Source organism: Mauremys mutica, chromosome 19 (genome assembly GCF_020497125.1).
Source record: "Mauremys mutica isolate MM-2020 ecotype Southern chromosome 19, ASM2049712v1, whole genome shotgun sequence".
Lineage (NCBI taxonomy): Eukaryota > Metazoa > Chordata > Testudines > Geoemydidae > Mauremys > Mauremys mutica.
Genome location: NC_059090.1, coordinates 14,707,896 through 14,725,529, shown reverse-complemented (window position 1 = coordinate 14,725,529; position 17,634 = coordinate 14,707,896). Strand labels below are relative to the sequence as shown.

Sequence of the window (17,634 nt, the reverse complement as noted above, 5' to 3'; positions counted from 1 at the left end):
GGCCACAGATGAGACTTCATTTAATTCCACCCACCCACACACACATCCCCGCCAAAAATTAGCCTGCACACTTACGCTGAATGCGTTAGCCCAGTTATCACATCGCGGGGACGCCAAACAATGGCTACACGGCATCCAGCCTGCTTCGACGCAACACTTGGGGGTGTCATCTGTATGACAGCAGCGCCTATAGAGCAGGGCCTAGGCATTATACAGATGCAAAGCAAGAGAGAGGCCCTGCCCTGAAGAGTCTATAATCTAACTAGACGAGGCAGGGCTGTTATCCACATGTCACAGATTGGAGAACTGAGGCACAGAGTTAGAACCAGTGCTAGCCCACTGGGGGCCCTAAGTAGGAATATTCCCCCCCTCTCCCCCGGCAAGTTTTTATAATAAAAAGCGAATAGGGATCCCCCTGGAGCCGCTTGGGGCCCTAAGCAATTGCTTAGTTTGCTTATACTTACTGCTAGCTCTGCGCGGAGAGATTAAGTGACTTGCCCACAGTCACACGGGAGGCAGAGTCAGGAACTGGACCCAGATCACCCAAATATCAGCCCAGTCCCTTAGCCACAAGGGCAGCCTTCCTCTCGTTGTCTGGCTAGCATGAGGGTTTATCCTGTAACTGTTTACTGGAGACCACCGCCATTAGAGAGATCTGAGCACTGATCTTTCTCAAACATTCATTGTGTCAGGTCTTGGTCAAGTCAATTTCCTGGGGCCTCAGTTTGCATCTACACCCAACTCCTGCAGCTGCTGTGAAGATCCATTTGTTTATATTTGTAAAGGGCTGTGGATCTTACTACCCTGCAGTCGAGCCTAACAACAAGGAAGAGCTTCTAATGGCTTCCTCATTCAAATGACGCGCTGGCATGCCAGCCTATGGGATATAATGCTGCACATTATCTTAATGCTTCTAGAGACTCATGTTCAAAGCACTTTACGAACAAGAGACAATGCTCACACCAGCTTACTGAGGGAGCCCAGTAAGCATTACCTACATTTTATACATAGGGAAACCGAGGCAGCAGAGGTAAGGCCCTAGATGGGGTCAGCGTCAGAGCTGGGATTAGAGCTCAGGAGTTCCTTTGTTCATTACCTGCCCAGCTAGCAGGACGTGATGCGTATAACTTTAGAAAGGAAAAGTATTATTAAGAACCTTTCATTCAACGCTCCCAAAGCGCTTTATAGGTATCAATTAAGCAACCCTCAGATTCAGAACACTTCTTTGAGGCAGGGAAGAATTAAACTTAGACCAGGAGAGCTGAACTGCCCTGCCAGAGGCTCCTCTGTGCCACTACACCCCAAGCGCAACACACGGTCCTGATTCCCACTAGACAATGCCTAGAAAGAAAGCACACCACACTCACCCTGGCTCACCAGGATGCGAATGTAACTCCCCAGGCCACAAGTGATTAGACAACTTGAGGAAGCCTTGGGAAGGTAGGTGGGGATGTGGGAGTATGCACAAATCATTCGTTGTCAATGATACAGCCCACATGGAACAAAACACCACCGCTTCCCAATGGAGGTGATGGATTGTTTTCATTAACGTTTAGCCGCGACAGGTCCTGCTTTGTCGCACTTCTTTCATATTTTGAAAAACTAAAAGATAAATGACTTGACACTGCCAAATCTTTCCCTCTTTAGCGACTCTTCTTCGGTAGAATCATAGAAGATTAGGGTTGGAAGAGACCTCAGGAGGTCATCTAGTCCAACCCCCTGATCAAAGCAGGACCAACCCCAACTAAATCATCCCACTAGGTACCACAAAGGAATTTCTGTCCTTGAAATAAACTGGGCTCTTTCATTGCTGTGTAAGTAGTAATCATTCTTGCACACGTCAGTGAGGCCTCGTTAGGTATTGGTGTCAATTGTAAGACTGACACAAGTGCTTCAGAACCCCTCCTGAAGGAAGTACAATGCTATTGATGATCGCTTCTTACGCTTCTTTGGTGCCTTGTATCCCAGGGCATCCCAAGGCACTTCCCAAACCGCCTGAGAACAAGACTGAGACCAGCCACCGTTCACACCCAGCCAACTCTAGGAGAAAGTGAGGCAGGGATTTAATGGCAGACAAACATCACAGCAGGAAGTGAAGAAAAATAGAGTCAATTGAAACTGTGAGGAAAATTTAATTAAACAGAATGTAATTCCTCAAAGTTTGATTTAGCTTAGAGACCAGGAATAATCGCCCAATTCTTGCAAAAACCACCACGGGACTGACAACACAGGTGCTGGAACTAGGAGTGCTAGTTTGAAGTGGTTTCCATTATACACAGAGTTCACAGTTTGGTTCAATGGCTCTCAGCACCCCCACTATGCCAACTGTTCCAGCGCCCTTGACGGACAATGACTTCGATCAGTAATCAGGAGTTTGGTGTTACGTCTAGCAGGCCGGAGCAACGGGTCAGTGCTAACAGAAGGAGCAGCACTCCCTACATTCCCCACACTTAGGGCAGGGGAGGTGAAAGGTGCCCTAGAAAAACCTGAGAGAGAAACCGGTTTGCACAGATAATCCATCCAGTGCAAATCCATCATCTACCAGGTATGAACTCTGAGAAGATCACAGGGCAAAGTGGCACGAAGGAACCTGTTGGGGTTTTTTGGCTCTCGCCTGCTGTGTCTATACCTAACAGAGTTAACAGATGAATGACATCCCTGACCTTGCAATGAAGCACAACGCACGGACCACACAGACAGAATAGCTTCCAGGCCTGGAGCCGGTAACCCCACCACAGAATGTGCTTTCCTGCCGTATTTCTGTCACCACGTTGACATGCAGTGGGCAGCCACTCAGACATTTTGATGTGTCTGCCCAGATTTCAGGGCATCCTCCCTGCTACACTCCAGGCACTCCCCACCTCTAGTACGAAACAGCGGATGTGCATTTCAGTATCCGCTAAGCCCATCTTCAGAGCTTGTAATCTATGAAATCCAGGATGGAATGAAGTGGCCTAATACAGGACCTCAGGAATCACAATGCTGTAGCAATTCGGGGATAGTCATTTTCCAAAGCGCTTTACAAGCCACTAATTATTTCTGACAGCACCTCTATAAGGGAGGTACCACCATCTACTTGCACAGATGAAGTGATTGGCCAGAGGCCACAGGGGGAGTCTGTAATGTCATAACTGGGATTAAAACTCAGACTCCTGCTTCCTCAGCCTGTGCTCAGACCACTAGACCTCATCTCCCTCTCATTCTGCACCTTGGTCTTGTATACAGAGTAGATTACTGGATAGCAGCCCAACCCTTATGCAACTGACTTCAGTTTAACGAGGATCGGGCCCGTTAGACTCTCAGTGCCAGCACACTGAGCTCAGTGTCAAGGAAACAGCTCTCAGTTTGAAGAGTTTAATTTATTACAGCTTAAGGTCACGCTGATCCTCCAGCCATACTTGGTTTTTTTGCTAAGTCTTGCTGGCTTCCCGCAGTTTGGAGGTGCTGAGTGAGGATTGCCAGTAATGGTGTCACTGAAAATTACACAGATGTTACCATTATACAATTTAGCCTTAAAAAAAAAGGCTTAGTGCTATTTTTTTTCCTGCTTCCAAGACCCCGGGTTCAGCCTTTTTCTATTTTCCCAGAGTTTACACAGAAGAGCTTTTCAAAAGAACATCTCTTATTACAATGAAAACATGAATGTGGGACAAATACATTAAGTAACGAAAGATACTGGGAGTCGTTATTAGTGAAGTGTGAGCTTCCCAGCCACTTTGATATTGCAAAATATGTTAATGCGATGCAGATGTATAGCTCCCATACAGAGGGATTTTCACAAGCAAGCGTGGCAAAAAAGGAACATTAATACAGAATGCCACTGACTTTGACAGTCAAATCGTTCTTATCCCCTATGCTATTATTTCAGATATTTGGATATAAGAAGTCTCTGGCTCACAGCTTAGCTGGGATCCTGCAGTGAAGAAGAATACTTTGTGCTTACATAGTCCGTGGCATTTGAAGATCACAACATATTTTATAACGGTGGGTAAATATCACTTTCCTCAGATTACTAATAGAAAAAATAAGGCACAGAGGCTGGCTGCTCTGCTCAGTCACACAGTGAGCCAGTGGCACAGATGAGTCCAGAACCACAGTCCTATACTATAAGCACCAGACTGCACTGTCTCGCCCCCCCCTCCCCTGTATTTGTAACATCAGCATTTGCTACCATCAAAATTAATGTGACGTCAGGAACTCAAAACGACAACTGTAATCCAAGGTCATGTCACGACACACAGGCCCGGGGGTGGATGAATGATGTGGTTGGTAATAGATTATGGTAGGGTGCTCCTGTGATAAAGACACAGAAGTAGCGGTAAGGGCATCTCGGTTATAGTTCACTGACTCCCCATGGGACTCTGGGAAAGTAACTTAACCTCCCTGTCCCTTGATGTCCCCATCTGCGAAATGGGAATACCAACCCTGACCTCAGCAGAGTGCAGAAACCTCATTCATTTGCATCTGACGTGCCATGAGGGAGGTGCTAGACACAAGTGCAAAACATTATTAGGGAGCATTACACCTCTGACCTACGGCAGGCCATCAGTGACCCAAAGCTGTTACCCTGCGACGCCTATGTAAAATGAGTGTCTCTTGGGCTTGGCTACACTTACAAATTTGCAGCGCTGCAGCAGGGTGTGAAAACACACCCTCTGCAGCGCTGCAAATTGCGGCGCTACAAAGCGCCAGTGTAGTCAAAGCCCCAGCGCTGGGAGCCGCGCTCCCAGCGCTGTCCGTTATTCCCCACAGGGAAGTGGAGTACGGACAGCGCTGGGAGAGTTTTCTCCCAGCGCTGGCGCTTTGATTACACTTAGCGCTTCAAAGCGCTGCCGCGGCAGCGCTTTGAAATGCAAGTGTAGCCAAAGCCTCAGTCCATCACCCAGAGGGCACATATCCAAGTCACAAAAGCAGCACTCTGATCAGCACTAACCAGCCACTCAGAAAGGCCCAGGGTGAGATGAGCCACGAGGACTAATCTCCCCTCTACCCAGGAAGAGCAGTCGCCACTAAGTCAGGGTTGAGGCATGCCAGAGAAGGAAGCATGCGCTGCCTCTCCCTGCATTGTGCCCATTCTGTGACTAAACGGAGCACTTTTCAGAGCTGCCCGCCTGGCACCTTTCCTCAGCTCTGGGGGGAAAGAATTGACAGAGAAGTATTAACCTCCTCTCGCCCCAGGGCTGTGGTTTTGAGGAAAGAAATGCTCATTTAAATGTCTTTGATCATTAGCAAATATCTCCCTGAAGAGTCACTAGAAAACTACAGATAATGGTGAATGAATTCATGTTTAAAATTGATTTTCTGAGAACTTCTTTCACCATAAAGCTCCCTCTCATACTGCAAAGGGCACACAGCCCAAGGTACACCGTAATTGCTGGTACTGGGGAACAGATACTGATGGATGATGTCTCTGTGCATGGCCCAGCACAACTCTGGACAGTGCTTAGTTTGTGCTTATGCAGTCCAACAGGATAACTACATTTCAGGCCCGACTCCAATCTCAGTGACACTGGAGGAAATCTGGAATGACTCCACTAGAGTTACTCCACATTTGCACTACTCTCACTGAAATCAGGATCGGGCCCACAAGGAGAGAGGCTTTAAGGAGAGTTGTATTATACATTCTCAACTGGAGACAGGACCAACCCCAAGCCCTGCGTCCAAAGAGTGCCAGAATTTGGAGAAGGTTTGAATCCGGCTCCTACAAGAGACATCACCAAAACTCACGCCCTTTAGATTTTAATGCAGATCAGGACTACAAGGCCCTACTGCAGCCTTGACACTAAATACACTGACATGCCTAAGAAACTCACCCAAATAGGATCCTGGGTCGGCAATATTCAACCCACTCTAGCATCACGCAACTCAAGGGAAGACTCTTACCCCACTATGGGTGTGAATTTACCGGCTTAGTCTGCTGGTACTTTTCCACTGAAGGGGTGTGGGGATCAAACAGGGAAACAAAGATTCCCACCATATGTAAATCCTATTTAAGGCTGGAGAGTGAGTTAATCAGGGTCGCTGGTTCTTCTCCGACTCCCTGCCCAGGATGACTGCTGTAAACATGTAAAACTGATCTGGGGAAAAGAACTGAGGCCCAGGCTGTGACAGGGATCTGGCCTGTGAAGAGAAATGTGGGGAACTTTAAGTGCAAGCAAAAGCAGTTTGTCTTCAGGGAACTCTGCAACCTGCCTAAAACAACATCTAGGGTGAAAAATTACTATTTGTAACCAGCTTCTCTAGTGAATTCAGCTTAGTTTGCATGTTTGTTTATTTTGCTCAGTAATCTGCTTTGATCTGCTTTCTATCCCTTATAATCACTTCAAATCTGTCCTTTGTGGTTAATACACTTGTTTGTTTCAGTTTCCTAGAAACCAGTTAGTGCAATTCATAACTGGGGTGGGCCACAAGCTGTGCATATCTCCCTCCACACTGAGGGAGGGGGCGATTTTTATGAGCTTACGCTGTCTAGATCTCTGTACAGTGCAAGACCATATCATTTGGGGTTTACACCCCAACGGAGGTGTGCACTTGAGTACTGGGCAATCCCCGAGCTGAATCCTCCCACACAGAGCTGACTTTAGTCTCTGTGTCTGTTTGCAGCTGGGTGTGGCCATACCTGTGTGTGCTAGAGGAGGCTTGAGGGCCTGGCACAGCAGGACAGGGTGAGGAAGCTGGTGGAACGGGCGGGCTCAGTGGGACCCCCAGTACATCAGGTGGCAGCCCGGATGGGGGGGGCGACCTGTCACACTCACTACACCCCGGGAGGGAGAGAAGAGCGATTGTCTCGAATGTACAGAATTGAGCTACGGAGGAGCTAAGGGACAGTGTACACTGAAAATGTACATCAGCATAGCCACATCTCTCAGGGGGGAGGGGAGGGGAAAACCCATCCCCCTGAGATATGCAGACACAACCCCCCAGGGGAGATAGCACTGGGTTGACAGAAAAATTCTTCTGTCGACCCAGCTACGGTCTCTGAGGAAGACGGCTTATCTGCGCCAATGGGAGAACCCCTCCCATCACGGTAGTGAAAACGCCCACACCGAAGCACTCAAAGGCCTGTGGCATAGCAGGGAACTAAACCCGGGTCTCCCAAGCTAATACTCTGACCACTAGGCCATCCTTCCTCTCTTTTAATCCCCCTTCCTCAGCATCCGAGATGTTTTGAGAAGTCTGGTATTTGTACCGTCCCAGGTCCACGCAGTTCACTGAATCAAACACTGAAATGGGGGTGGAGGGGGAGAATTAAGTGGTTAATTTAAAAAATAAATCCTAGGGAAAGCAAATAGCCCAAGAGGATGAGATTTACCAGTGCAGAGCACTTCTGAAACTCTCATCCCTGACCGGGAGCTGAGCTCTTTGGAATACCTGGCCGCAACGTTCTAAGCGTTGCTGAAGAGGACTCGGGTCTTTACTGAGGTTTGTGATGAATGCTCTAGGCGTCAACAGGAAAAGTAGAGAGGAATCCAAACCCTGCGGACCATTCATCTGAAACCACACGCTCCCAAGTTCTGCAGGGGCAGATGAAATGGGGCCTGCATCCCAGCCACTTCTGCAAAACATACCCTGACGGATGAGGTCCAAAACCAGAATCACATCCATTTCTGTCCATCTCTAATTTAGAACCATCGTTCAAATGCCTTTTCCATGACTCAACAGGGCCAGATCCTCCTCTGGAGTAAATCAGCATAGCTCCCATTGACTTCAGCGGAGTTACTCCAATTTACACCAGTGGAGAATGGAGAATCTGGCACGTCACCATCAAAAGCTGAAGCCGGGTGGGTTAGGAACGTTTCTGCCATAACAGCAGCTGACGTACGAACCTGTCTAATATTGATACACTGATCTGAACAACTCCGTTTCCATTTCTGACTTTGAAGAGAGCAGCACAGGGCCAGCTCTCCCCCACGCCATGATAAAACAACCAGTATGATGGAATGGAAAGCAAATCTTGGTTCTGACGTCACAGTTCAGTCCTTCACCCCAGCCAATAACTATTCGGCTCAGGCTATTCCGTCTCGACTGCCACGCTCTCCAGGCCCCCGGGCTGCCAGCTTTGCTCACAGCATGCTCAAACGCTTGCAAAGACGGGGCTCTGTTTCAGCTACCGCCCTCCTTACAGGGGTGAGAAATGTGTCAGCTGAGTACTCGCTTCATTTAGAGACACAAGAGGAAAGACAGGCACCGCAGAAATCAGAGATAGAAAAGGCCTAGGAAGTCATCCTGTCCATACCTCTGTATTGTTCCAGACATAGGTGCCTTCGTGCTTTGCCCGAGCAAATGAGACAGGAGGAAAGAGCAAAAACAGGGAATATGAAAAAACAAAACAACAGAATTAACTAAGCACTAAACGCACGTCATTCGGGTTGTTGGCAATTCACAGAGAGTTCTGTGCGTCGATCCACTCTCCCCCCAACAGGACAGCTCTACTCGGAGGATCACAATCTCTGTGTTAACCCAAAGGTCTTTTGTGCAGCATTGATTATAAAAAACAAAACAAACAAACAAAAAGCTTCTCATTTACAACAAAACGACATTTCCCAAATGAGCAAGTGACTAGAACTGCCTTGGCCACGTAGTTAGAGCAAGTTACCTACCGGTTTGGGGCAATGGATGTATCTAGCGAGACTGATGATCAAGTCATGGGTGATTGGATCCACCAGGTTTCGGAAGCTGGCATATCTATACAGGACGTCATCCAGAGAGGTCGATTCCATCCCTAAGTCCTGCAGAAAACAAGAGCAAGGTTAGTTACACTAGGAGGTCGATGGCAACAGCCCGTCTCTCACAATTCACCGGTGTTGGCAGGCTCAGGGCAGTAGCCAAGGAGCTCAGACGTGCCCGTCTCTAAGTTCCCTGGCGCGCTGGCGTGGGGACACTGGCACTCCAATGCTTTACCTGCACTATGGAGAGCAGACGACGGGCTCCGGGGCCGTCAACTGGCACACTTCATAAGCAATACATTCACTGAGTAAACTATACTCGGCAGGCCTGATTCACCTCACTCCCCCGGGGCAAGCCACAGGTGACTCCACTGAAATCAACAGGGCTATGCCAGCATACGATGGCTGGGAGGCAGAATCTGGCCCAGGGTGTCCCAAGACACAGCAATGTAAAGCATTTTGGCACAAACCCCACAACGCTATTAAACACACTAGTGTATATTGACCATTCCGCTCTTTAGCTTTTCATAAAGGGCTGGAGAGGGGGGGATTAAATACAGCGTATTCAATTTACTTCAGATATCTCCTCTCATCTATCAGCTGTCCTTTGTCCCTCGAGAGCAGCTCCCCGGGGATACTGCAGTGCTACTCAAGCTTATTGGCAGATTACAGCGCGTTCCGCAAACAAAGCGGCTCCTTCTGGAAGATAAAGCCCTTTGCTCGGCTTTTAATACAACCAGGATGCCCTTGTGGTTAGGGCACTGGGCAGGGACTCTGCAGATTCGGTTCAATTCCCAGCTCTGTCACAGACTCTGTCTGACCATGGGCAAGTCACTAAAATCTCTCTCTGCCATGGTTCTGTGCCTGTAAACTAGGGTGTGACGGGTCTGGGTTTCAATCCAGGCCAGTGAGGGGTTGTGTCACCACTTGGCCTGGAGCCCTCTCGTGAACACACGCACGCACACCCTTTCACAACTGGGATGATATTCCGTCCTTCTCGACACCTAGCATTCTAGGCACCCTCTTCAAAGTGCAACCCGCACCAACACAGCGGTGGTCAAGCTTGTCTCCTGTTCTGTAAAGCGCTTCTGTCGACAGACCCCTGGGCCTGGCCAGAGAGGGAAATTCACCAGCTGCACCTGCCTTCACCAGACAGCATGGAATTGGTGCTTTACGAGTTAACACTGGATTTAGTATGGGAGGTTGCTACGCTCCCCCAAAAGCTGCCCTGCTAACACCGCCCCTGGTCTGTGTCAGTGAGTAACGGTGACATCCTGCAACTCATGACTTCTCGTGTGGGTTTTGTAAGCGAGGTCGGCTAGCTTTCCCTCTGGATGACCCGTTTGCCGGCTGAGCCCAGATGCCAAGCAGCACGTACGCAACCCTGCACTCAGATGAGTCACATGCTGCACATTTCAGATCCTGAGAGGCTGCCTCCATTTGCCCTCACGGAGCTGATGGGGGCTTTCACGCTTGGCCAGGAAGGAATGGAGCCATGGGAATGTTCCCCAAAGCGGACCCTGGAAATAGGGCAAGATGGGAACACAAAGGGGATGTCTCTAGAGAGAAAACAAATCAGGAAGGACCAAAACAAAACCCACAACCCAATGCAGCACCGCATGGATATTTTAAAAAGGGCCGGACATTCTGACTGCCCCATATCACACCTGTAGCTGTGACGGCTTGGATAATGACCAGACTAATCAGCTGCATGCTTCAGGGCACAAGCTGCAGTCAGGAGCCATTTCCCTTGTCTTCACGCTGCACAGTAGCTTCACGCTTTTTATGCGGACATCCATTTTATAGCAGGGAAGAGAATCTCCCCCACCCACCTCCCCAGTGTCCTTACTGCCTGCTTCTCAACGTCTCTTATTCCGTGGGACGCATGGTCCCTGGGCAGGGTGACCAGATATCCCGCTATTCAGGGCTTTGTCTTATAGAGGACCCTATTATCTCTCCCCATCCGGATTTTTCACACTTGCTATCTGGTCACCCTATCGCGGGGGGTCACATTTTGAGCACACGGGGGTAGGACACTGCCTGGGATGTGGTCAGGTGCTGGGCACTTCCAGAGATGGGTTAGCAGACTAGATAAAAACGTACTCCGATCCTGAAAGGCAAGTGTAGCTCCTTAGATAGGTCCTTCCGTGCACAAAGGATCTAGGGTGACCAGACAGCAAGTGTGAAAAATGGGGACAGGAAGTGGGGCGTAATAGGAGCTTATATAAGAAAAAGCCCCAAATATCGGGACTGTCCCTATAAAATCGGGACATCTGGTCATCCTAAAAGGATCCCCAAATGCTTTGCAATCACCCTCTACGTACAATCCACAGGAATCAAACTCCCACTAAAATTCAGCTAGTGACAAAATGCAGCCTGGCAACTGTTTCAGAGTTAGAAGAACTGAGCTTTTACTGGGAGAGAGATTCTTTGCACAGGTGACCTGACGCTCTTGGAGAAAAGAGGGTCTTTTCTTTTTTTAAATGGGACGACAGCAAAGTAAAGTATAAATAAATAAATAAAATAAAAAGCCAATTTACGGCCCAGATAATAAATAGACTCCAGGAAAACTATTGCAGCTTCTCCAGGCTTGTCCTAACAGGCTTCCCTTCCCAGGGCGAGGAAAGCATAATGACAGTGACACTCTGGGTGCTAACTCCGGCAGTCATCGGCTAAGTCACATATCGGATAGGCAGCCTACGAAACTGAACCGGAGACTTTCTGAGCCAAAGACACAATTCTATACCCTCGTATGAGACTCTCGATTAGCTGTGAGTAGAGCTATAATCACAGCCGCATTAGGATATGCCAATTAAGCTACAGAGTCCAGCCATATGGACTGACAGCATCCAGAACGAAAGCTTTTCTGATTAATTGTATGCACCATGGAAGCACCGAGGGCCCCAAATGAGGAATCAGGGCCTCGTTTGCTAGGTGACAGCCAAAAGATGGTCCTGAATAAAAGGAGCTGAAATTCCCAAACGTATCCACTGGCTCGAAGGTGGGGAGGGGATGCAGAAGCAGCCTCTCTAAGACCACTACATAATTGTGCTTCAGGACCTTGTAGACAACGCATCAGAAATTCTTCTTTGCTGGCCATTCTGTGCGCATGCCAACATTTTCAAAGATACAGCTTAATATGGAATCATTCAGGAGACTGAAGAGAACAATGACAGTTCTCCCTGCCCCCAAAAAATCTTTTGCCCATCCAAGTCCATCCCACCCTAGATCCACCTCTAAGAAAGGAGACTTTCGGATGGAAAGGCAGCCTTGATCCTAGCAAATAAACTCATAAAAGGGGGCAGCCTTCCAGGGTAGATTCTCAAAGATAGATGCCTGCTGTCAGCCTGTGCTATAAATCTCCCTCATCGTTCATAATACATCAAAGGCTTAACAGTTTGCAGGAGCCAATTCCACACCCAGCTGGTCCTCCATAGACTTCACCTCTGAAGTTCTATCCCAAACAAGGAGAGATTCTGTTGCAGAACATTTTAAAGCCTTCAGCCTCAGATGCCTGCAGAACGCAACAATCAGCTGGTTTATCTCAGAAATGGGAGGCTTGAACCCGGAACCCTTCAGCTTTCATCCAGACTCAAGGCCCAACAGAAATACAAATGGATGCTAAACCAGCAGCCAACGGAGTAGCTGTAGGAGCGTTACACATACAAGTCAGCCACACCAGGAAGCAACAGCAAGCTCTGTCCTGCCGTGTTTGGGCTGGGTCTCATGAAAGCACTTGTACCGATGGATTTTGTGCAGTGAATTACGCCCCTGAATGAAAGTCACTGTTTTTCTCGTTTGATGCATGCATAAAAGAGAGACGTTAACTTCCACAAAGTTGGTAAAACTAGGTGTAAGCAGTAAGGTAGCAAGAGGCATCATCCTGATATGACTAGAGCAGACACACTTTGCCTGCCACTGGAATGCATGAAACGACAGATCGCCATCGCATTTAGTTTTCAAAAACATTGCACATGGAAGCAGAAGTTGTGTCATTTTTAAAACCATTTTTAGCAGGTCCTTTAACCTCTCTCTGCCTCTGGGTTTCCCCATTCATAAACTGGAGATAACACACATACATCTCACAAGGGATTTTATGACTATTATTAGCTAATTGTTATTTGACATTTTGAACACAATGAACAGTGAGATCTGTCCTAAGCAACAGACACAAGATGAATTGCATAACAGATTGGGCCGGTTTCTCAATTGCCCTGCTCCCGGTGCATTCACACCAGTACCAAGTGGCTGTCAGGTGCTACTGAATCACAGGTATTGTCACAGGGTGACTGGCCCCTTTAAGGGGAGATGAGCCCAGCCCTACCTGTGACTAAATCAGCTGCCTCCCAGCTGAGGCGGTGGGACTAGGACTCAGTTGAGACTCTGAAGAGCACCTGCTCCATAAAGGGTACGTTTACACTGACAACAAAAAACAGCACCAGCAGCAAGTCTCAGAGACCAGGTCAACTGGCTCAGGCTCCGCTCAGCTTGGAGACGCAGCAATGGGGGTGAGTCTCAGAGCCAGGGCTCCAGCCTGAGCGGGAACATCTGCACCGCTATTTTTAGTCCAGTAGCACAAGCCCCGGGAGCCTGAGCCAGTTCCAGTGTAGACATACCCACAAAGGCTGATGGGGTGAACTGCAGGGAGCAGGTAGGCTGCTGTAGCATACCCTGGGTTAGACCAAGGACCTAACTTGCCCGAAGTCAGATTATGGGCCTTGTCTACACTAGACGTTTGTACCCGCTTAACTTCCCGTATAGTTAAAGCCATACAACCTCCTTAGCACGGCGCTCAGCTACGGTGTGAAAAATTCCCATTCCTGAGTGCAGTAGCAGTGACGACCTAAACTCCAGTGCAGATACAGCTAGGATGCTTCCGTCAACCCAGCTACCATCGCACAGGATGGCAGGGTTCCTAACAGAGCCAGAAAAACCCCTTCCATACCCCACAGCATCATGCCACCCTAGCTACGGGGCCAGCGACACTCTGCTGTAATCCCTACCGTATAGACTGGGATAGCTATTGCAACAGCCTGCAGAGCCGGGGGGGATCACCCAGTCCACAGCCTCACACACTTCTCAGCACACACACACTTTAAATGGTGCTCACAGCCCCTGGCTATTGCCAGCTGGGAAGAGGACTAAATGTACCATACAGGATATCTTTATACTGGTCTAACGGCATCCACTCTCGGAGCTGTGCTGGTATAACTAGACAGGTAAAAATCAATACAACGTTCCAGGGCAGACCAGGTCTAAGTCAGGTACAGGGCCGGCTCCAGGCACCAGCCCAGCAAGCAGCTGCTTGGGGCGGCCAACGGCGAGGGGCAGCACGTCCCGGTCTTTGGCGGCAAGTCCCTCACTCCCTCTCAGAGCGAAGGACCCGCTGCCGAATTCTGAAGTGGCGGCAGCAGAGCTCCAGATCCCAATCGTGGTTCCCCCCCTCACACCTTTCTCTTCTTCTTTTCTCTTTTTGCTGCTTGGGGTGGCAAAAACCCTGGAGCCGGCCCTGGTCAGGTAGAAGAACCAGAACCCAGGAGGCGTCCTGACCTCCTAGTCCCCATGCTCCCTGCCACAACACCACAGTCTCCGACCTCTACCCAATGATTTTAAATGATCCAAAGAGCAGCAGCTGGCAGCGCCCCGCAGGCAGCCACACATGGAAGTTGTTAATAACTGAAATCAAAGCGTCCCCAGTGCTTTAATAAAGAAAGTGAAAGTGAATAATGACTCAACGCTGGTTCCAATTCAGCGTGAACCACTAAGCTTGGAAATGCTTCAGTTCGTGATAAATGGGTCGTGGGGACGCAAGCCCTTTGCAAGCAGTGAGGCTGTGACACCCTGCAGGCCGGAAGCAAGCATCTGCCCTTCTTTCATTCGTTTTGTTAAGACACTGAACTCAGGAAGTTATAGAGGGATCCTGCGTGGAGTGGAACTGGGAGTCTCAGACTGGGAGCAGCAATGCAACAGTTCTGCAGTTTGCAGAATTTAGGTGCGTGATCCTGGCACTGATGGAGTTAAGGTTGCCAGCAGAGCAGATTTTCACTGCAAATCTTCCAACGCAGTATAAAATATTGACTCCAGGCTGAAACTTGGCATGAATAGCCTCAGCCCAGAGATTGGGGAATGTTACAGCTTAAAATCAAAATCCATTGGGTTGTTTTTAATTTCATGGGAGTACCAAAAAATTGAAGTTAACCAGTTAACGCGCCTGTTGCTTATAAACTATTTAGCTTGTTTTTTAAAAAATAACTACACACTCCAATGATCTGTCATATGGCCACTGTCATGCTGGTACTTAAAAAAAAAAAACCCTATTCTTAAATTATACCCACAGAGCTCAGAGATATAGAAATAATGGATGATCTTATATACTGCACTACAAATACTTAATGAGGCTACACTACAGTGTTTGCTTTTAATTAAAGAAGGAGGAAGACCCAACTCATATCTTAGAGCGAGTTATTTAGTTATATAGTTTCTGGAGGTTGTTGGGTTTTGTTTTTTAAAGAACAAGAGAAGTTCTACAACAACTGTTCAGAACCAGATTGATTTAAGAGCCTAGAACGTAACCATGTGTATACTAGATCAGTGTTTCTCAATCACTGGTCCATGGACTGGCGCCAGTTCCTGAGATCTCCCTGACACAGTTTAGGAAGGCAGCAAGCCAGTCCCTAGTATCATATAGGTTGAGAAACACTGGTTTAGAAAGTGAAATGGATCAGCGCTACATCACAGAGACGCTAGAATCATTTAGAGTGGAGTAGTTTCTAGAATTCAGAGCCACTTCAAACCATGCAGATTCTAAGGGCCTATAACACTTTTGAAATGTGTTCTAGAACTTAGAACCGCCTGGGTTCTAGAGCTAGATTTTTGAGAGGGAAGGGGATTCTACAACCGACCTGTTTAAAAGTTACCAGACCACAGAACATTTTGCATGTTCCAGTTCTATTTAGGAACAAGAGAGAGATTAACCTTTCCATGGAAAAATTATGCTTTCTCCATGGTGATGTAGATTTTGCAGATTTTGCACTTGCAAACGTCCTCCCGGGTATTGGAGTCTGAGACTGTAGCAAGACAATCAGCAGGTGGACTATTTTGGTTTCAACTGGTTGACACATTGTTGGTGCTTTTGACACAAACTGTGCAAAACAAAAGTTGAGCCCTCCATCCCTGGAAGAGTGCAACCTTAATACAGAACCAGTGAAAAACAGACGATGCCATTCACTTTGGGCTGGATAACCTGTATCCCGTGACTATTCATTTGGTCGTATGCATGGTGCCATAAACTTCACTCTTCCGCTTACGGCCTGTGGGACTATTTTCTCAGGAGAATACGGCATAACCGCTTCCCGGGTCTCTCAGATTTATGACGCTTCAGTTATCAAGAGCAAAGGCTTCATTCCCACCCCTGCTGGTAACAGGGAGCACACAGCATTCCAGTGCCAGGCCAGCTCTAGTTTCCATTCAGCACAGTCTGTAAAGAGACCTTCCTATCAGTACGTGGCTCCCTTCCTACCTCTGCCAACTGCAACTGCTGCTACTTCTTTCAGATTCTGCACGCAGCACGGCAGAGCAGCACAGCTCTAGGGAGCAACGCGCTAGTCAACATGAACCACTAACTGGTGAGAACTCTGCACCCTGAATGACTGGCTGTGAATGAGAAGTGATCAAAGAGACAGGGGTTATGTGGTTATATGGACTGGCAAAGTGGAGGGATGTTGCGGGAGATGGAAACGCTGGATGTACTATGGTCACACGTCACAAAGATCCTCGGTAAGTTCAAGTATAAATACCAAAATTAAAACCTCTAGATCTTTGGGTCCAGCTGAGCTGAGCTCAGCGCAGGACCCAAGAGGAAGGAGAGAAGTGACTCAACCACCCTTCTGTGATCCCAGACATGGAGCTGGCAAGCAGCTGGGGTGACCCAGCTCCCAGAGTAACTTAGCAAAGTCTTAGAGCTGCTGTAAGTTACATCAGCAGGAACATCCTCCCCCACCCCCCAGCCTATTGTGGCAGGGGATTCCCTGCTGCCCGGGTCTCCCCTGCTGCCCTACTGGAGAAGAGGCAGGCAATTCCCTTCTGTTCCTGCACTTGGCAAGGCAGAGTTTTGCCCAAGTAGAAAATCAACATGGGTTTCAAGATTTTGGGCCCCCATTTGAGGCTGGAAAGGCCTTTGCCCAAGGCAGAAAGACAGGAACTGAGGATGAGGTCTGCTTGGATTTTGCCTGCATTTAGCGGGAACCCACTTAGGGTATATCCTACACAATCTGTTTCCTGAGCTGTGGACAAAGCAGGCAGCCAAACAATGTTATAGCAAAGCACTGCACAACTTTAAATGGAGCATGTTCTGTAATTGACCAGGGACGTAAGATCGAAACAACGTTAAGCGAGAGGACGTTAAGTGGGGAGTTCCTGTATTATCCATCCAGGCTTTGTAGATCCCGCTCTCTGCAATTTTAATTGCATAAGTTACCCTTCATTTCCCCTTTAAAAAAAAATACAGAAATTCTCGAGCTCAGTGTTTCCTTAGGGGAAATTCCCCACTGAGGACAATGGGAGTTTGAATGAGTAAGTAACAATTACAAGAGTAATCAAGTTTGAATCCAAGACCTGAAGATCCATAGCAAAAACCTCTACCACTCAAGTTAGAAAAAATAATCCTTAGAGATGGCAGCAATAGTAGGCTGTTATCCAGTGGCTGGTCCACAGGGGAGACATGACATACTTTACCAGTGTGAAATGTTAGGACTGAGCAAACATTGAGTAAGGTCTTCACAACAGTTATAGGGTGCCCGACAGTCATAGGGTGTCACTGGTAAAGAATGACTGACTGACTGCCCCTGGCTGGCCCCAGGGGAAGCTGGTTTTCAGAGCTGGGTAGAGTGATCCTGGACATACAGCTTTCGGCACCCCGGGATCTTTTGGGATGGAAGCAGGCTTATTATTGTGCCACTTCTTTTTATAC

General features: G+C 48.2%; 1 protein-coding gene and 1 long non-coding RNA gene across 3 annotated transcripts in view; one reads left to right on the top strand and one right to left on the bottom strand.

The window, feature by feature from the left end:
* The window catches only part of LRRC75A (leucine rich repeat containing 75A), a 187,760-nt gene that overhangs the window by 128,235 nt on the left and 41,891 nt on the right, over positions 1-17,634 (bottom strand). The window contains exon 2 of the mRNA XM_044993719.1: positions 8,601-8,729. Within this exon, the coding sequence (XP_044849654.1) occupies positions 8,601-8,729 (129 nt within the window). The remainder of the gene's footprint in view (positions 1-8,600; positions 8,730-17,634) is intronic.
* The window catches only part of LOC123353022, a 50,051-nt gene continuing 47,976 nt past the window's right edge, over positions 15,560-17,634 (top strand). For both annotated transcript variants that reach the window (XR_006574351.1, XR_006574352.1), the window contains exon 1: positions 15,560-16,442. This is a non-coding gene — a long non-coding RNA (uncharacterized LOC123353022). The remainder of the gene's footprint in view (positions 16,443-17,634) is intronic.